General features: G+C 35.5%; 2 protein-coding genes and 1 long non-coding RNA gene across 3 annotated transcripts; all 3 read left to right on the top strand.

Annotated features, from left to right (window-relative positions):
- Nucleotides 1-4,917: 4,917 nt before the first annotated feature.
- Nucleotides 4,918-10,842, top strand: LOC141770934 (uncharacterized). Its single transcript, XM_074640785.1, has 8 exons — nt 4,918-4,930; nt 5,729-5,836; nt 6,569-6,598; nt 7,173-7,223; nt 7,956-7,985; nt 8,550-8,600; nt 9,332-9,361; nt 10,056-10,842. The coding sequence occupies exons 1-8, from the start codon at nt 4,918-4,920 to the stop codon at nt 10,442-10,444; spliced, it is 702 nt and encodes a 233-aa protein (XP_074496886.1). The 3' UTR covers nt 10,445-10,842.
- Nucleotides 10,843-16,587: 5,745 nt separating this feature from the next.
- Nucleotides 16,588-19,380, top strand: LOC141771491 (uncharacterized). Its single transcript, XR_012594724.1, has 3 exons — nt 16,588-16,992; nt 17,141-18,327; nt 19,059-19,380. It is a non-coding gene; the product is annotated as an uncharacterized LOC141771491 (long non-coding RNA).
- A 186-nt stretch (nt 19,381-19,566) lies between these two features.
- On the top strand, nt 19,567-23,371 carry LOC141770933 (lithostathine-1-beta-like). The gene is made up of 6 exons (XM_074640784.1): nt 19,567-19,579; nt 19,630-19,737; nt 20,469-20,498; nt 21,063-21,113; nt 21,845-21,874; nt 22,569-23,371. The coding sequence occupies exons 1-6, from the start codon at nt 19,567-19,569 to the stop codon at nt 22,955-22,957; spliced, it is 621 nt and encodes a 206-aa protein (XP_074496885.1). The 3' UTR covers nt 22,958-23,371.
- The last annotated feature ends 213 nt before the right edge of the window (nt 23,372-23,584 follow it).

Below are 23,584 nucleotides of genomic sequence, written 5' to 3'. Positions count from 1 at the left end.
GCAAGGAAAGTCCAGGAATAAGAGAGTTGGGTGTGACATACACAAAGCTCTCAGGTCATCCTTGAACATGGTGTACATTGCTGTCTGCCACCATGTTTTCATTAAATACTACCACTGGAGAGCGCCAAAGTCACAACATTTCAAACTCTACACATCATGGTGGCTTTAATTCTCCTCTTAAATCATACTTTTATCTGAGAATTTGGTTTCATTATTTACTATAAAGCAAAATGTGTCCACTTACCCCCCCATAAACTGATCCTCTGTTCCAACTCTTTATCTTCCTCAAACACTACACCGGGCACCTGGGACATCAGAGAAAATCAGAGACAGAGCTATATGGATATATGAGAGTATGTATGTGAGAGAACATATGAGAGAGGTGATATGTGAATGCGATGAGTGCATGCTGGTGTTTTCACACATCTGTGTGTTTTTACCGTGGTGCTGTTCTCTGTACACAGTTCTTGGCGTCTTGACTGGCGGTCTGGTGCCAGTCAAACCTACACGGCATCACCTTCATCCCCTAGGGACAGATGGAGGCAGAGAAAGAAAAGACAGAAAGAGAAAATTATTTTTTTGAAAACATTTATCAAATCTGATTTGAGGTGAATATGAGTGTGAATGGTTGTCTGTCTCTATGTGTCAGCCCTGTGATAGACTGCTGACCTGTCCAAGGTGTACCCCGCCTTCACCCCAACTTCTCTTGCAGGTTTCATCGTGTGCGCACATGTTGACCATAACAATAATGTACATTCTTGCACTTCGATCAAAGTTGGAGTATTTCCTGTCTGACCTGCCAGTTATTTTTCCCTCCAGAGGTGACTTCCTGTAGTGCAGCCCTGCTGGGACAGAGAGGAGGTGAAGTCTGACGTTTTCTTCCTGCAGCAGCTCCAGTACTTCATGCTGCACACAAACACATTTCAAGAAACAACAAGTAGCATAGACTTACAACTTGCAACAACTGCACACTAAACCCTTTGCTACAACTACCCTTACCAAAAAGAAGTTTATTCAAGTGTGTTATTAGTATACTTCTATTAAACTTAAAATAAGAGAGTATACTTCCAGTTTACTCTTTATGTACTTATCAGAGATATACCTAACAAAAGTATACTTAAGTATACTTAGCTCATACTGACAAGTATACAGAAAAGTCTAAGTATGTTTGTCTTATAGTCCTACTTGATCGAGATATACTTAAGAAAAGTATAATTAAGTATTCTTATTCAGGCTCGAATCTCTGCTAAAAAGTGGGCTACAAGTTTACTTACAGAATAAAAACAATTAAACTGAGAGTACACTTTAAAGTGCACTTTCATAAACTAAAAAGTGGGCTATAAGTATAAAACAAGTAAACTATCAGTATAATCATAGCATAGTTGCAGTACAATACATCTTAGGTGTAAACTAGTTGTGTACTCAATGTTTAGTTCCTTCAACAAACGAAGCATTGTCTCATGTATGCTTCTTACATAACCCAATGCATTTACGTGCTCTTCTGAATAACTGATAAGCATCAACTGGAAAGCAGATATTTGCATCCTGTATGACTAAACAAACCCTTCTCACTGTTGGGTTTCTGAACTTGGATTTGCATGAGGTTCGTGGAAACAGGGAGTTGCTGTTTATTGCTCTTGGATGGACACGCAGGCCTCTTTCATTTACTTTCAATATGGGTTGAAGTTTCTTAAAATACATATAGTGCTATATTTTTATTTATTTATATACCTATTTATCGCACTTCTTTTTCTCACTACATTTGTTCAATACTGTTGGAGATACTGTCACTTACTTTTACACACAATCCTCATTTTCATATATGTATATAGTACTATATTATATTTATGTCATCACATTTTATCTCACAACTTATTATCATTTCATCTTATCATTGTCTCTCTATCCTATTAATGTCATTTTATTTTATTATTTTCATTATATCTTTTATATAACTAGTGACTTATGTGTGACTAATGCTTTTATTGCTGAGCTGACCCGTTCTCTCATCAAAATCATTTTATTGACCCCGTGTTAACCTACATATGACTAATAAAACTAAATTTGAACTTTGGTTGATTCTGTTGCAAACATTAAATGCAGTGGGTGAAAAGTGTTTCCAAAGAGCGTCAGACAGAAACAACATAAAGACAATGTTGATTTGTGTGCATCAAAACAAGGTCAAAACTGCATATTTTGCTGATTTTCCCTGATGCATCAGACAAACATGAAGAAATACTATCCACTATCAATATCCAGCGCGACACTACATGTTTCACTTGGGAACAAGTGAGAAAGCAAAACTTATTCTACACGCTAAAAGTTTGAATTTATGCAGAAAACTGTATGTATATGTACAAAGGGACACCTCTGGTTGACACAAACATAAGCACTTGATAACTGTGTTTGGGTTTGCATGTTTTGTTTTATAGTGATTTTAGATGTGATGTCAGTTTGCTTTGGCATATCTGATGTGGGTATATATATTTAACATCCAACATCATACCAATATAACATTGCATGAGCTTTTACATTAAAAATGAATTGATAGACGGGCATACTAAAGTTTCAGTGGAAGTTCTCCTCACACTGGTACTGTACTATAATACAGTGCATCAACATCACACATCCACAGTGTCTTTAGGCGTTATATTAAAAAAAAAAAACATACAACATTAAAAGTCACTCCCTTTAAAACAAATGAGCAGCCCATTGTGGGTGTGTTTCTTTGGTCAACAGGCAGGTAAACAGCTCTATAAAGTAATGCACTATGAGGACTCCTGTTCACATTTCCCTACCCTCCGAGTCCTGACACATTTTGGAGTTCTCATTTATTGGGTAAGTTTTTGATCAATTCAAACAGCATTAACATGAGATAGATACTGTGATGTTGGTGTTTAATAATGTTGAACTGCTACAAGATATATTTAGATATTTTTATTTTGATGTGGAAAAGTTGTACATGAAAATAATAGTGTGTTATCACACAGGTCGATCTGTGTTTTACACATTAGGTGTATGTTTTTCACATTAAAAATCATCAAAAATCAAGATACTTGAATCCTTTTACTTTGACATATTGTATATTATGTTCTCAACTAATGCACTACTGCAAATGGAAATATGCAAATTGAAGTCCCCATGAATAGATGCGCTTAATCTGCATCTAAAGTGTGCTGTGAACTTCTCTCCTCAATGTGTAAACTTTTTTTCTTTAGTTTTAGAGGCCATGGCACAGTTCATCTACCTATCACTGCTGCTGGGTATGTCTTGTTCTAACGGGTCATTTTTAGTAACCTTAGTGGTGTTTTTTTCTTTTAGTCTTTTAATAAAGACAATTGTTTTTCTTTATTTTTAATCATTGTTTATATCACTGCAGTGTTTATATATTTCTTTTGTAATTCTTTGCAGCTAGATTTACAATATTTCTTTAGTTTCTGCTTTAGGTTGCAGTCTGATAAATGTAGGTTTTTACAAAACAATATTTTCTATCAAATATGAAGAAAAAACTGATTCCCTGATATGATTTTCTCATGTTGCAGCAACAATCCACCTGCCTTTGGTAAAAGTGACCATGACATGTCACTTAGCTGGACATGGTAAGGCAGAGTGTGATTGTTTTCCATGTAACGCCGACCCCCCTGAAGAAGTGATCACCAAAATTAGACAAGACAACGGGACATACCTCTGCAATGACCCTCACCCCGAGAAAGATCAGTGTCGGATAAAAGCAGAACGTGAGTACTTTAATCCAACAAGCTGAAGCTGTGTTATCTCCGCAATGAAAGTATTCATCTTCTGACAGCAATCAATAAATCACATGCTCTGGCAAAAACAAGAAAAGTAATGGCACTAATGTCCTACTGTTGACTTCATCTGATACATTTTTTAACTGCATTTTTAAACCCTTTTAATTAGGATTTCCCTTCTTTTCAGCTAACTTGGTTTCTTTGCTACAGATTGCTCTCACCCTGTCTAGTTATGAATATTTGCAATTGTATCTTAAAGGTAGGGTTGGTAGTGTTTGCATAAATTTTGTTATATTTGTTGAAATTCTCATTACATCCCGACAGCAATCAATAACTCAAATGCTCTGACAAAAAAAATCCAGTACCTGTCGCTGTTGCAGGATTGTAATAAACCCGTTCAATCATTACATTCGGGCCGAATGAAATGATTGAACGGGAACCTTCCTGTCTGCCCGTGCACTCTTTGCGTGCCACCGGAGTCTTCCACAAGCTGCTAGTTTGAGTACTAACAATAGTCATGTTCATTGTTCATGTTCATTTTGATATGTTTATGTTCGTAATGATAATAGTGGGGAAGTGGCTTTGGAGGGAGGCCTGCAGGGACGGACTGTCAGTGTTGCTGACTTGGCGATTTTCTCTGTAGATTTAGGGACTTTTGAGCTAGTGCTGCTAGCTACTTTCATTGGAAAAAGGTTGGCAACACTGAGCTCGGTTTTTCAGTTGGATCATTTTTAAAATCTAGTGTACTCTTGCTAGTTTCTCAGCATTATTCCATTATGAGGAAATGAATAACCAGGAAGTTAATGAAATCTGTCTGCACTCCCACTCTAACTATTTTTCTGGATTCTTTTATGTTTTTATTTATCAGGTTGTACAAAGTTAGATCTCCAGGGTGACGTTAACGTTGCAAGCCCTGCAGCAGATGAATGTTGGAAACGCTGTACTAATGACTCCACCTGCCAATACGTCAAATTTCATAGGTAAATATCTTTTGTGTGAACTAGTGGCCATAGCAAACATAATAAGCCAGCATGTTTCTGTCAGCTAATTTGTTTACTGTGAAGACACTGTGCAGCACTACATCACCTGGTTCAATAAAGATAATCAGCTTTACATTTTTTCCCACAGTGATAAAAATTGTTTCCTGATATCATCAATGGATGACACGATGGCACGACTCAGTACAGACACTGCCTCATGGTGGTCCTCTCTCAGGAACTGCAACGTTAGCACAAATGGCAAGTGAATTAATTTAATGTTTAAAATATAATTATTTTTGCAGTATCTTTATTCAACCTATATTTCTGCCTTCAAAACCACAAATAATAGTAAAAACTAAATATCCCTTGAAATGTGACAGAGAAAGAGGGAAAAGACAATGAAATGGGACTCTTAAAAGGCATCATGTTCTTGTCCATGACTTCAAAACTAATCATCTCCTTAAATCTAAACAAATGACCCGCTAGCTGTAGATTATCCCGCTTATTACACGGCTACTTACTTAAGAAATCAATAATTTGACACAAAAACGGTCCCTCAGAGTCCGACATCAGAACTGCGCCCATAGCAACGGTCTGTTATACATAGCAACAGTCTGCTATAAAGATATAACAATAATAATCAGTATTGAGTATTCAACTATACAGTATATATATATATAGTATATACAGTATATGTTGGGGCAACTTTGGACAGATCTGAGACAGAAGATGTGAGGATGTACAGTGCATTTCAACCAAACAGTCAGAATGACAATAGTATTGAATTACATAGTTCCTCAAATATTTTTATAAATATTACTATATTATAGTATACCATACACACAATTATAGTATTAGTATGCATAAGTACTATCAGTGTTCTAAGTCAGTCATCAGAATATGTTGGTAGTTGAAATTATGATGTTGATGATATTAATGGATGAACTCTGTACAGGTTGTAAAGCCCCCTGAGGCAGATTTGTGATTTGTGATATTCAGGCGATACAGATAAAATTGACTTGACTACATTTTACATACATGTACTGTATACTCTAGGCGCAGGAGGTTCCTCAAGCAGTGACACCAGGGATGTAACGGATGATGCAGGTAAGCAAGGCAAAGGCCAGTGCTAGTACTTACTGATCACATGCTCGACTTTAGTTATTTACTTGTGTTGCGGATTCTTATTTTTTTATTCCTAATAATATCAGCGAAGCATCTTAGTTCTCAATCAATAAGTTCTCATATTACAACATGGTGTTGCTAAAATTACTGGTAACTTAAAATGATGGGAACAACATGTAGAGAAGAAACATGTATTTTGATGCTTTATTATTTTTAGAATGCTTACAGGGTTGGGATGCATCGTTCTCTATTAAATAAAGTCACATTTAGTTGTGTTGAAGAAAAAGGTGACAACTATGTTCAATTTGTTGAAAGTTGTTTTCATGGAGAGTGTGGGGTAGTAGTCCTAATTGGATTTTTTTTTATTTCATATTATTAAAGTCAGATGTAGATACTATAAACTATCCATCTTACTGGAGATTTGATTTTACTGTTTCATTCAAGAAATATTCTTTTTCATTTCTTATTTATACCATTCTGGCATTCATTTTTAACACACTGAATAGATCCCACTTCTCAGCATTTTGTAATTACTTTTTTGTACTATGGTTATATGCTATATATTGCACATCTCAATGCAAATATTTGTGCATATTTCATATTTTTTATAATCTCATTTTTCATTTTAGTACCAACATTATCCACTTATAACATTCTTTAGCCAAAATGTAATCAATACTTCAATCAATAATCAGTTCTGCCCTCATCATGCAGGTACAACTCCAGTGAACCCATCAACAGAAGGTGAGCACTACTTTGTTGATAGTAGCTGGCTAGTTTTACCCATCAGAGCAATCCATGGAGCTGATGATGGAGAAGCCTCTTCTATTTCTCCCAGAGCAGAAATCATTCAAAGTATATAACTAATGATTGTCATAAAAAAAAAAAAAAATAATAATAATAATAATAAATAATAATAATGTATTTAAGGGCGCACTTAAAATTGTAACCCCAAGTGAGACTTTCTCTGACTGAATAATCACATTCCTGTCATACACTGCAGTAGGCTATTTTCAACCAAACAGTCAGAATGACAATAGTATTGAATTACATAGTTCCTCAAATATTATTATAAATATTACTATATTATAGTATACCATACACACAATTATAGTATTAGTATGCATAAGTACTATCAGTGTTCTAAGTCAGTCATCAGAATATGTTGGTAGTCGAAATTATGATGTTGATGATATTAATGGATGAACTCTGTACAGGTTGTAAAGCCCCCTGAGGCAGATTTGTGATTTGTGATATTCAGGCGATACAGATAAAATTGACTTGACTATATTTTACATACATGTGCTATATACTCTAGGCCCAGGAGTTTCCTCAAGCAGTGACACCAGTGATGTAACGGATGATGCAGGTAAGCAAGGCAAAGGCCAGTGCTAGTACTTACTGATCACATGCTCGACTTTAGTTATTTACTTGTGTTGCGGATTCTTATTTTTTTATTCCTAATAATATCAGCAAAGCATCTTAGTTCTCAATCAATAAGTTCTCATATTACAACATGGTGTTGCTAAAATTACTGGTAACTTAAAATGATGGGAACAACATGTAGAGAAGAAACATGTATTTTGATGCTTTATTATTTTTAGAATGCTTACAGGGTTGGGATGCATCGTTCTCTATTAAATAAAGTCACATTTAGTTGTGTTGAAGAAAAAGGTGACAACTATGTTCAATTTGTTGAAAGTTGACTTCATGGAGAGTGTGGGGTAGTAGTCCTAATTGGATTTTTTTTTATTTCATATTATTAAAGTCAGATGTAGATACTATAAACTATCCATCTTACTGGAGATTTGATTTTACTGTTTCATTCAAGAAATATTCTTTTTCATTTCTTATTTATACCATTCTGGCATTCATTTTTAACACACTGAATAGATCCCACTTCTCAGCATTTTGTAATTACTTTTTTGTACTATGGTTATATGCTATATATTGCACATCTCAATGCAAATATTTGTGCATATTTCATATTTTTTATAATCTCATTTTTCATTTTAGTACCAACATTATCCACTTATAACATTCTTTAGCCAAAATGTAATCAATACTTCAATCAATAATCAGTTCTGCCCTCATCATGCAGGTACAACTCCAGTGAACCCATCAACAGAAGGTGAGCACTACTTTGTTGATAGTAGCTGGTTAGTTTTACCCATCAGAGCAATCCATGGAGCTGATGATGGAGAAGCCTCTTCTATTTCTCCCAGAGCAGAAATCATTCAAAGTATATAACTAATGATTGTCATGAAAAAAAAAAAAAATAATAATAATAATAATAATGTATTTAAGGGCGCACTTAAAATTGTAACCCCAAGTGAGACTTTCTCTGACTGAATAATCACATTCCTGTCATACACTGCAGTAGGCTATTTTCAACCAAACAGTCAGAATGACAATAGTATTGAATTACATAGTTCCTCAAATATTATTATAAATATTACTATATTATAGTATACCATACACACAATTATAGTATTAGTATGCATAAGTACTATCAGTGTTCTAAGTCAGTCATCAGAATATGTTGGTAGTTGAAATTATGATGTTGATGATATTAATGGATGAACTCTGTACAGGTTGTAAAGCCCACTGAGGCAAATTTGTGATTTGTGATATTCAGGCGATACAGATAAAATTGACTTGACTACATTTTACATACATGTACTGTATACTCTAGGCCCAGGAGTTTCCTCAAGCAGTGACACCAGTGATGTAACGGATGATGCAGGTAAGCAAGGCAAAGGCCAGTGCTAGTACTTACTGATCACATGCTCGAGTTTAGTTATTTACTTGTGTTGTGGATTCTTATTTTTTTGTTCGTAATAATATCAGTGAAGCATCTTAGTTCTCAATCAATAAGTTCTCATATTACAACATGGTGTTGCTAAAATAACTGGTAACTTAAAATGATGGGAACAACATGTAGAGAAGAAACATGTATTTTGATGCTTTATTATTTTTAGAATGCTTACAGGGTTAGGACGCATCGTTCTCTATTAAATAAAGTCACATTTAGTTGTGTTGAAGAAAAAGGTGACAACTATGTTCAATTTGTTGAAAGTTGTTTTCATGGAGAGTGTGGGGTAGTAGTCCTAATTGGATTTTTTTTATTTCATATTATTAAAATCAGATGTAGATACTATAAACTATCCATCTTACCGGAGATTTGATTTTACTGTTTCATTCAAGAAATATTCTTTTTCATTTCTTATTTATACCATTCTGGCATTCATTTTTAACACACTGAATAGATCCCACTTCTCAGCATTTTGTAATTACTTTTTTGTACTATGGTTATATGCTATATATTGCACATCTCAATGCAAATATTTGTGCATATTTCATATTTTTTATAATCTCATTTTTCATTTTAGTACCAACATTATCCACTTATAACATTCTTTAGCCAAAATGTAATCAATACTTCAATCAATAATCAGTTCTGCCCTCATCATGCAGGTACAACTCCAGTGAACCCATCAACAGAAGGTGAGCACTACTTTGTTGATAGTAGCTGGCTAGTTTTACCCATCAGAGCAAAATATTCTTATTCATTTCTTATTTATACCATTATGGCATTTATATTTAACATACTTAATAGATCCCACCTCTCAGCATTTGGTATTTACTTTTTTGTGAAAATATTTGCACATATTTTTTATATTCTCATTTTTAATTTCAGTACTTATATTTCTTTACATATGCTTTGTTTATATTGTAGCATTATGTATGTTATTGACATGTTACATACACCTTTATTTCTATTTTCTTACATTTCTTATGTCTATACAAGAGCAACTGTAACGCCGCAATTTCCCCCGGGATCAATAAAGTATTTGATTGTGATTCTGATAGACACTGCCATCCTATGGCCACCAGTGGTAGTGCAGCTTTTGATAGTTATAATATCAGTGATGCATCTTTATTCTCAATTATTTTATTCATTAAGTTATGATACACCTCAGTGATCAATAACGGTAGACTACGTATGAGGTAATTTGGGGTCGTCAAATGGGTTTTGCAGGTGTGGTTTGTTACAGCAGTGTAGCCTACATGGGGGATCTATGGGGGCCCAATATCATATTCTTTCATGGGGCCCAAAATCTCTTAGTGGCACCCCTGGTTGCGACATGCACAAACTTTGTAAAACAGTCTCATTTCTTTTTTGTGCATGACGATGCAGGTCTCAAGTTCGTAGAGGAAGAGAAAAGCTGGATTTATGCCCTGGAGCACTGCTACGGGATAAAATCCTCCCTGGTTCAAATCACCAACAGCACAGTGAGGAAAGCAGTGAAGTCTCTCCTGAAAAGTAAGACAGAGTTGCAGAAAGGGGTGTGGATCGGCCTGGAGCGGTCCATCTTTGGCAGACCCGACCGCCCCTGGAAGTGGATTTCAGGGTGTGTAGCTAAGGATAATGCACCTCCGTGGAACAGCAGCTTGGTCGACCCCTTAAACAACCACTGTGGGAAGATCATCCGGGATGAAAAGTCACAAGAACTCAAGTTGTTAGACAGCGACTGCCATGACAAGCTACCTTTCATCTGCCAAGGCAAACTCAACTGTTTTCCTTAACGCCCATTCTGGCATGAGATTGTTATCAAATTTGGTCTTTTTTCCATTTCCATGTTTGAGGAAAGAGCCCTCGCCATAATCATGTCACTACTGGAGACCAAGTTATATCACCTGAAAACGGTTTCCAGGTTGACAGCAGAAATGTACCTTTCACTTCTGTCTCTTTAATGTCCTGGAGGTCGTACATAAAGACGGCACAGGGTTCTGGAAAACTACAAGTCATTCCACTATTCCTTTTGATATTCATTTTCACTGAATATTGGTGTTTTGGGCTACTGATTTCCCTTTCTAATAACGGACTGGTTTGCTTTCCTTCTCTGTAAAACCAATATTGTAAGAAATGTAATGCAGGTTCTTGTTCATAATCATTCATCCAATAAAAAGCATGTGTTATCTCACCTATTTCTCTTCTTATTTTGGTCATGTTTAATAAGAATGGTGCAAACAACTTAACCACGCAATAAAAATCCAGTGTCAAGGATGTCGTACGACTCTAAAAATGTAAGAAGCAGGAATACAATGTAAAATAAGCAAGTAAGAAATAATAATGTAATTGGGAAAATTAAGGAACAAGTCCATTAGGAAGTGGCATTAAGTGCTCAGAGTATATCATCTATTACCATCTATTATCAATGGTCTGTATTTACCTGAAATTATTCTGATATTCTCAGAGGCATGCACGCACTTAAATATCCCTTTTTTCATGGAAGACAGTTCACAGTGTCATCTTTTTCACCGTGAAAACACAAGTTCATTGCTTTAGTCACTCTTATATCTCAGTCAGGTGGCAACATGAAAACCTGTGATAAACAAATGCACCCCCAAATGTTAAAAGATCCAGTATCACAAAATCTATTTGCATTCTGCATCATGTGCATTCACAGTATGATTTAAAGCCAAAGCTACTTAAAAATGAAGCTAATCATTCAACCCATACCATTACATTTCATCCAGATAGATGCCATTTGTGAACTCTCCTACACCTCTCTACCTATGACAGCCTCTCATTGTTGCACTCAAAATAACTTCCACTACATTGAAATGTGAGCTCTCCTCTTTGTGGCCTTGCAGATCCTCCGACAATCTAAATCATCAGGCACATTTGTTTCATATTTCAACACAGAATGAAGGTTAATATCAATCAACAAAATCAGATTCCTCCAAGTCTCATCGCATCTTCGGCTTAGTTTACATTTCACAAATCTCTTAACAGTTCATTTCTTCTTTTGTCACTCCAATGTATTTGGTTGAGCAGAAAAAAATGACAGCTGGAAGAGGTAAAATCCATTGTAAGAATGTATTACTCAGTGTTAAACATGACAGACATAATGTAGTATTGCATACACTCCACTGTACTATAAAGTATAAAACAACATTTTACTTTGTCTGCTGCAGCAGGAACATTACTGACACACACTCTCTGATTTGCTAATCAAACCAACGCCTATTGTATGAAATTGAATGTTATCAAAGCTAAAATGACACTTGAACAAGTCACTTTGAGTTCTGCTGAGTGTTTTGAGCATCATACTTTTGATCACTCATGAATTCTATGACAAAATATAACAGAGCAGGCTCTACTTCTCTTTTATCCGACACTGATTTTCATGATGCACTCACTCATCTTCCTGGATCATTTCTCTAAGGCACTCCTTTAAGTTTTCCACCCGGTCTCTATTGTTTTCTTGAGCAGTCTGTATCGTGTGCTCCAGCAGCCGCTGCACCTCCTCCAGCCCACCCACCTTTGGCGCGTTGTGGCGGTAGAGACACCCACCCAGCAGAGTGTTGTGGCAGTCCGGGGAAAGCATGCCACACAGAAAGCGCAGGAACATGTCGTAGTGACCCAGCGGGGAGCCGAGGGTTTTCGTCACGGCACACTGGACCAGGCCTGCTGCTGATTTGGTGTGATCCTTGGATGCGAAGAGCTTGGGCTTGTGCAACAACGCGGAGTCCAGAACGTTCTTGGACTCTGTGCGAAACACCGTGAAGACGTACAGAGCGGCCATGAACTCCTGGAGGAGAGAAGACATGCGGTGAATCCTTTGGGGCATCCTGTTGGCCTGGCAGCCTAGTGTCTGCTAAGTGGCTTTTGAGCAGCAGCAGCAGCAGCAGCAGCATTGGTTTATCAACTGTTATTAAAGGCCCAGGGAAATTTCTGTTCTTGTGTTCCTGTGTTCAAAATGGACCCCTTTTCTTTTCTTGTTCAAAGGTTAAAAAATATTTTTTATAACTCATCTTGGTGTATACATACATTTATCTAATCAAATCTGATTTGGGGCTTAACTAGCTAAACCCGCCCATTATATAAAACCTCTCTTGACCGTGGCTTGTTGGTTAGCTACCTTGAAAAACACAAAGTAAATGTTTTTCAGTGTATTATAATTACAGTACAGCAGCGTAAGAAAAAAGCTTCATGGAATATTGACCAGGGTTCTCTCTCTTTTCTAGAGATCACTTTCCAGGACTTTTCCAGGACATTTTCAGTGATGATCTAGCTGGTATAACTGACAGTCAACGCGCCAGAGGTGACTTCCTGTAGTGCAGCCCTGCTGGGACAGAAAGGAGGTGAAGTCTGACGTTTTCTTCCTGCAGCAGCTCCAGTACTTCATGCTGCACACAAACACACACACATTTCAAGAAACAACAAGTAGCATAGACTTACAACTTACAACAACTGCACACTAAACCCTTTGCTACAACTACCCTTACCAAAAAGAAGTTTATTCAAGTGTGTTATTAGTATACTTCTATTAAACTTAAAATAAGAGAGTATACTTCCAGTTTACTCTTTATGTACTTATCAGAGATATACCTCACAAAAGTATACTTAAGTATACTTGACTCATACTGACAAGTATACAGAAAAAGTCTAAGTATGTTTGTCTTATAGTCCTACTTGATCGAGATATACTTAAGAAAAGTATAATTAGGTATTCTTATTCAGGCTCGAATCTCTGCTAAACAGTGGGCTACAAGTTTACTTACAGAATAAAAACAATTAAACTAGTAGTTTACTGAGAGTATACTTTAAAGTGCACTTCCATAAACTATAAAGTGGGCTATAAGTATAAAACAAGTATACTTGCAGTATAAAAAACAATTAAACTAGTAGATAACCGAGAGTACACTTTAAAGTGCACTTTCATAAACTAAAAAGTGGGCTATAAGTATAAAACAAGTAAACTATCAGTATAATCATAGCATAGTTGCAGTACAATACATCTTAGGTGTAAACTAGTTGTGTACTCAATGTTTAGTTCCTTCAACAAACGAAGCATTGTCTCATGTATGCTTCTTACATAACTCAATGCATTTACGTGCTCTTCTGAATAACTGATAAGCATCGACTGGAAAGCAGATATTTGCATCTTGTATGACTAAACAAACCCTTCTCACTGTTGGGTTTCTGAACTTGGATTTGCATGAGGTTCGTGGAAACAGGGAGTTGCTGTGTATTGCTCTTGGATGGACACGCAGGCCTCTTTCATTTACTTTCAATATGGGTTGAAATTTCTTAAAATACATACAGCGCTATATTTTTATTTATTTATATACCTATTTATCGCACTCCTTTTTCTCACTTTATTTATGCAATACTGTTGGAGATACTGTCACTTACTTTTACACACAATCCTCATTTTTATAAATATATATAGTACTATATTATATTTATGTCATCGCATTTTATCTCACAACTTATTGTCATTTTATCTTATCATTGTCTTTCTATCCTATTAATGTCATTTTATCTTATTATTTTCATTATATCTTTTATATAACTAGTGACTTATGTGTGACTAATGCTTTTATTGCTGAGCTGACCCGTTCTCTCATCAAAATCATTTTATTGACCCCGTGTTAACCTACATATGACTAATAAAACTAAATTTGAACTTTGGTTGATTCTGTTGCAAACATTAAATGCAGTGGGTGAAAAGTGTTTCCAAAGAGCGTCAGACAGAAACAACATAAAGACAATGTTGATTTGTGTGCATCAAAACAAGGTCAAAACTGCATATTTTGCTGATTTTCCCTGATGCATCAGACAAACATGAAGAAATACTATCCACTATCAATATCCAGCGCGACACTACATGTTTCACTTGGGAACAAGTGAGAAAGCAAAACTTATTCTATACGCTAAAAGTTTGAATTTATGCAGAAAACTGTATGTATATGTACAAAGGGACACCTCTGGTTGACACAAACATAAGCACTTGATAACTGTGTTTGGGTTTGCATGTTTTGTTTTATAGTGATTTTAGATGTGATGTCAGTTTGCTTTGGCATATCTGATGTGGGTATATATATTTAACATCCAACATCATACCAATATAACATTGCATGAGCTTTTACATTAAAAATGAATTGATAGACGGGCATACTAAAGTTTCAGTGGAAGTTCTCCTCACACTGGTACTGTACTATAATACAGTGCATCAACATCACACATCCACAGTGTCTTTAGGCGTTATATTAAAAAAAAAAAACATACAACATTAAAAGTCACTCCCTTTAAAACAAATGAGCAGCCCATTGTGGGTGTGTTTCTTTGGTCAACAGGCAGGTAAACAGCTCTATAAAGTAATGCACTATGAGGACTCCTGTTCACATTTCCCTACCCTCCGAGTCCTGACACATTTTGGAGTTCTCATTTATTGGGTAAGTTTTTGATCAATTCAAACAGCATTAACATGAGATAGATACTGTGATGTTGGTGTTTAATAATGTTGAACTACTACAAGATATATTTAGATATTTTTATTTTGATGTGGAAAAGTTGTACATGAAAATAATAGTGTGTTATCACATGGGCCAATCTGTGTTTTTCACATTAGGTGTATGTTTTACACATTAAAAATCATCAAAAATCAAGATACTTGAATCCTTTTACTTTGACACATTGTATATTATGTTCTCAACTAATGCACTACTGCAAATGGAAATATGCAAATTGAAGTCCCCATGAATAGATGCGCTTAATCTGCATCTAAAGTGTGCTGTGAACTTCTCTCCTCAATGTGTAAACTTTTTTTCTTTAGTTTTAGAGGCCATGGCACAGTTCATCTACCTATCACTGCTGCTGGGTATGTCTTTTTCTAACGGGTCATTTTTAGTAACCTTAGTGGTGTTTTTTTCTTTTAATCTTTTAATAAAGACAATTGTTTTTCTTTATTTTTAATCATTGTTTATATCACTGCAGTGTTTATACATTTTCTTTTGTAATTCTTTGCAGCTAGATTTACAATATTTCTTTAGTTTCTGCTTTAGGTTGCAGTCTGATAAATGTAGGTTTTTACAAAACAATATTTTCTATCAAATATGAAGAAAAAACTGATTCCCTGATATGATTTTCTCATGTTGCAGCAACAATCCACCTGCCTTTGGTAAAAGTGACCATTACATGTGACTTAGATGGAAATGCCAAGGCAAAGTGTGATTGTTTTTTATGTCCTGAAGAAGTGATCACCAACCTTAGACAAGACAACGGGACATACCTCTGCAATGACTCTCCTCCCTCGAATAATCAGTGTCGGAAAAAAGCAAAAGGTGAGTACTTTAATCCAACAAGCTAAAGCTGTGTTATCTCCGCAATGAAAGTATTCATCTTCTGACAGCAATCAATAAATCACATGCTCTGGCAAAAACAAGAAAAGTAATGGCACTAATGTCCTTTTGTTGACTTCATCTGATACATTGTTTAACTGCATTTTTAAACCCTTTTAATTAGGATTTCCCTTCTTTTCAGCTAACTTGGTTTCTTTGCTACAGATTGCTCTCACCCTGTCTAGTTATGAATATTTGCAATTGTATCTTAAAGGTAGGGTTGGTAGTGTTTGAATACATTTTGTTATATTTGTTGAAATTCTCATTACATCCCGACAGCAATCAATAACTCAAATGCTCTGACAAAAAAAATCCAGTACCTGTCGCTGTTGCAGGATTGTAATAAACCCGTTCAATCATTACATTCGGGCCGAATGAAATGATTGAACGGGAACCTTCCTGTCTGCCCGTGCACTCTTTGCGTGCCACCGGAGTCTTCCACAAGCTGCTAGTTTGAGTACTAACAATAGTCATGTTCATTGTTCATGTTCATTTTGATATGTTTATATATATGTTCGTAATGATAATAGTGGGGAAGTGGCTTTGGAGGGAGGCCTGCAGGGACGGACTGTCAGTGTTGCTGACTTGGCGATTTTCTCTGTAGATTTAGGGACTTTTGAGCTAGTGCTGCTAGCTACTTTCATTGGAAAAAGGTTGGCAACACTGAGCTCAGTTTTTCAGTTGGATCATTTTTAAAATCTAGTGTACTCTTGCTAGTTTCTCAGCATTATTCCATTATGAGGAAATGAATAACCAGGAAGTTAATGAAATCTGTCTGCACTCCCACTCTAACTATTTTTCTGGATTATTTTATGTTTATATTTATCAGATTGTACAAAGTTAGATCTCCAGGGTGACGTTAACGTTGCAAGCCCTGCAGCAGATGAATGTTGGAAACGCTGTACTGTTGATGACACCTGCCAATACTTCTACTTTCATAGGTAAATATCTGTTGTGTGAACTAGTGGCCATAGCAAACATAATAAGCCAGCATGTTTCTGCCAGCTAATTTGTTTACTGTGAAGACACTGTGCAGCACTACATCACCTGGTTCAATAAAGATAATCAGCTTTACATTTTTTCCCACAGAAACAAAAAATGTTTCCTGATATCATCAAGGGATAACATGATGGCACGACTCAGTACAGACACTGCCTCATGGTGGTCCTCTCTCAGGAACTGCAAAGTTAGCACAAATGGCAAGTGAATTAATTTTATGTTTAAAATATAATTATTTTTGCAGTATTTTTATTCAATCTATATTTCTGCCTTCAAAACCACAAATAATAGTAAAAACTAAATATCCCTTGAAATGTGACAGAGAAAGAGGGAAAAGACAATGAAATGGGACTCTTAAAAGGCATCATGTTCTTGTCAAAGACTTCAAAACTCTGTCTGACATCAGAACTGCGCCCATAGCAACGGTCTGTTATACATAGCAACAGTCTGCTATAAAGATATAACAATAATAACCAGTATTGAGTATTCAACTATATATATATATAGTATATACAGTATATGTTGGGGCAACTTTGGACAGATCTGAGACAGAAGATGTGAGGATGTACAGTGCATTTTGTTAATAATATCCTGGCTTAATGTTGAAGCCAGTTGCAAGCTATCTACAGTATAATAATATCACTTTGGTGGTTTGATTTTGCTTAAAGAACCAGTGTGTACGATTTAGTGGCATCTAGTGGTGAGGTTGCAGATTGCAACCAAATGAATACCCCTCCATTCACTCCTGCCTTCCAAGCATGGTAATGTAGGTAATGTAAAAACATGAAAGGCTCTCTCTAGAGCCAGTGTTTGGTTTGTCCGTTCTGGGCTACTGTAGAAACATGGTGGACTCTGTGAAGAGGACCCGCTCCCTATGTAGATATGAAGGGCTCAGTCTAAGCTAACGAAAACACAATTCTTAGTTTCAGGTGATTATACACTAATGAAAACATAGTTATGAATATTATATTCCATTTCAGCTAATAGATCCCCCTAAATCCTACACACTGGACCTTTAAATGCACTCTCAGTACTCAGTACTATCAGTGTTCTAAGTCAGTCATCAGAATATGTTGGTAGTTGAAATTATGATGTTGATGATATTAATGGATGAACTCTGTACAGGTTGTAAAGCCCCCTGAGGCAAATTTGTGATTTGTGATATTCAGGCGATACAGATAAAATTGACTTGACTACATTTTACATACATGTACTGTATACTCTAGGCGCAGGAGTTTCCTCAAGCAGTGACACCAGTGATGTAACGGATGATGCAGGTAAGCAAGGCAAAGGCCAGTGCTAGTACTTACTGATCACATGCTCGACTTTAGTTATTTACTTGTGTTGTGGATTCTTATTTTTTTGTTCGTAATAATATCAGTGAAGCATCTTAGTTCTCAATCAATAAGTTCTCATATTACAACATGGTGTTGCTAAAATAACTGGTAACTTAAAATGATGGGAACAACATGTAGAGAAGAAACATGTATTTTGATGCTTTATTATTTTTAGAATGCTTACAGGGTTGGGATGCATCGTTCTCTATTAAATAAAGTCACATTTAGTTGTGTTGAAGAAAAAGGTGACAACTATGTTCAATTTGTTGAAAGTTGTTTTCATGGAGAGTGTGGGGTAGTAGTCCTAATTGGATTTTTTTTATTTCATATTATTAAAATCAGATGTAGATACTATAAACTATCCATCTTACCGGAGATTTGATTTTACTGTTTCATTCAAGAAATATTCTTATTCATTTCTTATTTATACCATTCTGGCATTCATTTTTAACACACTGAATAGATCCCACTTCTCAGCATTTTGTAATTACTTTTTTGTACTATGGTTATATGCTATATATTGCACATCTCAATGCAAATATTTGTGCATATTTCATATTTTTTATAATCTAATTTTTCATTTTAGTACCAACATTATCCACTTATAACATTCTTTAGCCAAAATGTAATCAATACTTCAATCAATAATCAGTTCTGCCCTCATCATGCAGGTACAACTCCAGTGAACCCATCAACAGAAGGTGAGCACTACTTTGTTGATAGTAGCTGGTTAGTTTTACCCATCAGAGCAACCCATGGAGCTGATGATGGAGAAGCCTCTTCTATTTCTCCCAGAGCAGAAATCATTCAAAGTATATAACTAATGATTGTCATGAAAAAAAAAAAAAATAATAATAATAATAATAATAATAATAATAATAATAATAATAAATAATAATAATGTATTTAAGGGCGCACTTAAAATTGTAACCCTAAGTGAGACTTTCTCTGACTGAATAATCACATTCCTGTCATACACTGCAGTAGGCTATTTTCAACCAAACAGTCAGAATGACAATAGTATTGAATTACATAGTTCCTCAAATATTATTATAAATATTACTATATTATAGTATACCATACACACAATTATAGTATTAGTATGCATAAGTACTATCAGTGTTCTAAGTCAGTCATCAGAATATGTTGGTAGTTGAAATTATGATGTTGATGATATTAATGGATGAACTCTGTACAGGTTGTAAAGCCCCCTGAGGCAGATTTGTGATTTGTGATATTCAGGCGATACAGATAAAATTGACTTGACTACATTTTACATACATGTACTGTATACTCTAGGCCCAGGAGTTTCCTCAAACAGTGACACCAGTGATGTAACGGATGATGCAGGTAAGCAAGGCAAAGGCCAGTGCTAGTACTTACTGATCACATGCTCGACTTTAGTTATTTACTTGTGTTGTGGATTCTTATTTTTTTGTTCGTAATAATATCAGTGAAGCATCTTAGTTCTCAATCAATAAGTTCTCATATTACAACATGGTGTTGCTAAAATAACTGGTAACTTAAAATGATGGGAACAACATGTAGAGAAGAAACATGTATTTTGATGCTTTATTATTTTTAGAATGCTTACAGGGTTGGGATGCATCGTTCTCTATTAAATAAAGTCACATTTAGTTGTGTTGAAGAAAAAGGTGACAACTATGTTCAATTTGTTGAAAGTTGTTTTCATGGAGAGTGTGGGGTAGTAGTCCTAATTGGATTTTTTTTATTTTATATTATTAAAATCAGATGTAGATACTATAAACTATCCATCTTACCGGAGATTTGATTTTACTGTTTCATTCAAGAAATATTCTTATTCATTTCTTATTTATACCATTCTGGCATTCATTTTTAACACACTGAATAGATCCCACTTCTCAGCATTTTGTAATTACTTTTTTGTACTATGGTTATATGCTATATATTGCACATCTCAATGCAAATATTTGTGCATATTTCATATTTTTTATAATCTCATTTTTCATTTTAGTACCAACATTATCCACTTATAACATTCTTTAGCCAAAATGTAATCAATACTTCAATCAATAATCAGTTCTGCCCTCATCATGCAGGTACAACTCCAGTGAACCCATCAACAGAAGGTGAGCACTACTTTGTTGATAGTAGCTGGTTAGTTTTACCCATCAGAGCAATCCATGGAGCTGATGATGGAGAAGCCTCTTCTATTTCTCCCAGAGCAGAAATCATTCAAAGTATATAACTAATGATTGTCATGAAAAAAAATAAAAAAAATAATAATAATAATAATGTATTTAAGGGCGCACTTAAAATTGTAACCCCAAGTGAGACTTTCTCTGACTGAATAATCACATTCCTGTCATACACTGCAGTAGGCTACTTTCAACCAAACAGTCAGAATGACAATAGTATTGAATTACATAGTTCCTCAAATATTATTATAAATATTACTATATTATAGTATACCATACACACCATTATAGTATTAGTATGCATAAGTACTATCAGTGTTCTAAGTCAGTCATCAGAATATGTTGGTAGTTGAAATTATGATGTTGATGATATTAATGGATGAACTCTGTACAGGTTGTAAAGCCCCCTGAGGCAGATTTGTGATTTGTGATATTCAGGCGATACAGATAAAATTGACTTGACTATATTTTACATACATGTACTGTATACTATAGGCCCAGGAGTTTCCTCAAGCAGTGACACCAGTGATGTAACGGATGATGCAGGTAAGCAAGGCAAAGGCCAGTGCTAGTACTTACTGATCACATGCTCGACTTTAGTTATTTACTTGTGTTGTGGATTCTTATTTTTTTGTTCGTAATAATATCAGTGAAGCATCTTAGTTCTCAATCAATAAGTTCTCATATTACAACATGGTGTTGCTAAAATAACTGGTAACTTAAAATGATGGGAACAACATGTAGAGAAGAAACATGTATTTTGATGCTTTATTATTTTTAGAATGCTTACAGGGTTGGGACGCATCGTTCTCTATTAAATAAAGTCACATTTAGTTGTGTTGAAGAAAAAGGTGACAACTATGTTCAATTTGTTGAAAGTTGTTTTCATGGAGAGTGTGGGGTAGTAGTCCTAATTGGATTTTTTTTATTTCATATTATTAAAATCAGATGTAGATACTATAAACTATCCATCTTACCGGAGATTTGATTTTACTGTTTCATTCAAGAAATATTCTTATTAATTTCTTATTTATACCATTCTGGCATTCATTTTTAACACACTGAATAGATCCCACTTCTCAGCATTTTGTAATTACTTTTTTGTACTATGGTTATATGCTATATATTGCACATCTCAATGCAAATATTTGTGCATATTTCATATTTTTTATAATCTCATTTTTCATTTTAGTACCAACATTATCCACTTATAACATTCTTTAGCCAAAATGTAATCAATACTTCAATCAATAATCAGTTCTGCCCTCATCATGCAGGTACAACTCCAGTGAACCCATCAACAGAAGGTGAGCACTACTTTGTTGATAGTAGCTGGCTAGTTTTACCCATCAGAGCAAAATATTCTTATTCATTTCTTATTTATACCATTATGGCATTTATATTTAACATACTTAATAGATCCCACCTCTCAGCATTTGGTATTTACTTTTTTGTGAAAATATTTGCACATATTTTTTATATTCTCATTTTTAATTTCAGTACTTATATTTCTTTACATATGCTTTGTTTATATTGTAGCATTATGTATGTTATTGACATGTTACATACACCTTTATTTCTATTTTCTTACATTTCTTATGTCTATACAAGAGCAACTGTAACGCCGCAATTTCCCCCGGGATCAATAAAGTATTTGATTGTGATTCTGATAGACACTGCCATCCTATGGCCACCAGTGGTAGTGCAGCTTTTGATAGTTATAATATCAGTGATGCATCTTTATTCTCAATTATTTTATTCATTAAGTTATGATACACCTCAGTGATCAATAACGGTAGACTACGTATGAGGTAATTTGGGGTCGTCAAATGGGTTTTGCAGGTGTGGTTTGTTACAGCAGTGTAGCCTACATGGGGGATCTATGGGGGCCCAATATCATATTCTTTCATGGGGCCCAAAATCTCTTAGTGGCACCCCTGGTTGCGACATGCACAAACTTTGTAAAACAGTCTCATTTCTTTTTTGTGCATGACGATGCAGGTCTCAAGTTCGTAGAGGAAGAGAAAAGCTGGATTTATGCCCTGGAGCACTGCTACGGGATAAAATCCTCCCTGGTTCAAATCACCAACAGCACAGTGAGGAAAGCAGTGAAGTCTCTCCTGAAAAGTAAGACAGAGTTGCAGAAAGGGGTGTGGATCGGCCTGGAGCGGTCCATCTTTGGCAGACCCGACCGCCCCTGGAAGTGGATTTCAGGGTGTGTAGCTAAGGATAATGCACCTCCGTGGAACAGCAGCTTGGTCGACCCCTTAAACAACCACTGTGGGAAGATCATCCGGGATGAAAAGTCACAAGAACTCAAGTTGTTAGACAGCGACTGCCATGACAAGCTACCTTTCATCTGCCAAGGCAAACTCAACTGTTTTCCTTAACGCCCATTCTGGCATGAGATTGTTATCAAATTTGGTCTTTTTTCCATTTCCATGTTTGAGGAAAGAGCCCTCACCATAATCATGTCACTACTGGAGACCAAGTTATATCACCTGAAAACGGTTTCCAGGTTGACAGCAGAAATGTACCTTTCACTTCTGTCTCTTTAATGTCCTGGAGGTCGTACATAAAGACGGCACAGGGTTCTGGAAAACTACAAGTCATTCCACTATTCCTTTTGATATTCATTTTCACTGAATATTGGTGTTTTGGGCTACTGATTTCCCTTTCTAATAACGGACTGGTTTGCTTTCCTTCTCTGTAAAACCAATATTGTAAGAAATGTAATGCAGGTTCTTGTTCATAATCATTCATCCAATAAAAAGCATGTGTTATCTCACCTATTTCTCTTCTTATTTTGGTCATGTTTAATAAGAATGGTGCAAACAACTTAACCACGCAATAAAAATCCAGTGTCAAGGATGTCGTACGACTCTAAAAATGTAAGAAGCAGGAATACAATGTAAAATAAGCAAGTAAGAAATAATAATGTAATTGGGAAAATTAAGGAACAAGTCCATTAGGAAGTGGCATTAAGTGCTCAGAGTATATCATCTATTACCATCTAT

The sequence above is a fragment of the Sebastes fasciatus genome, chromosome 7, assembly GCF_043250625.1.
Source record: "Sebastes fasciatus isolate fSebFas1 chromosome 7, fSebFas1.pri, whole genome shotgun sequence".
NCBI lineage: Eukaryota > Metazoa > Chordata > Actinopteri > Perciformes > Sebastidae > Sebastes > Sebastes fasciatus.
Note: the sequence above shows the minus strand (reverse complement) of the source record. Positions and strands in the feature narration are given on the sequence as shown.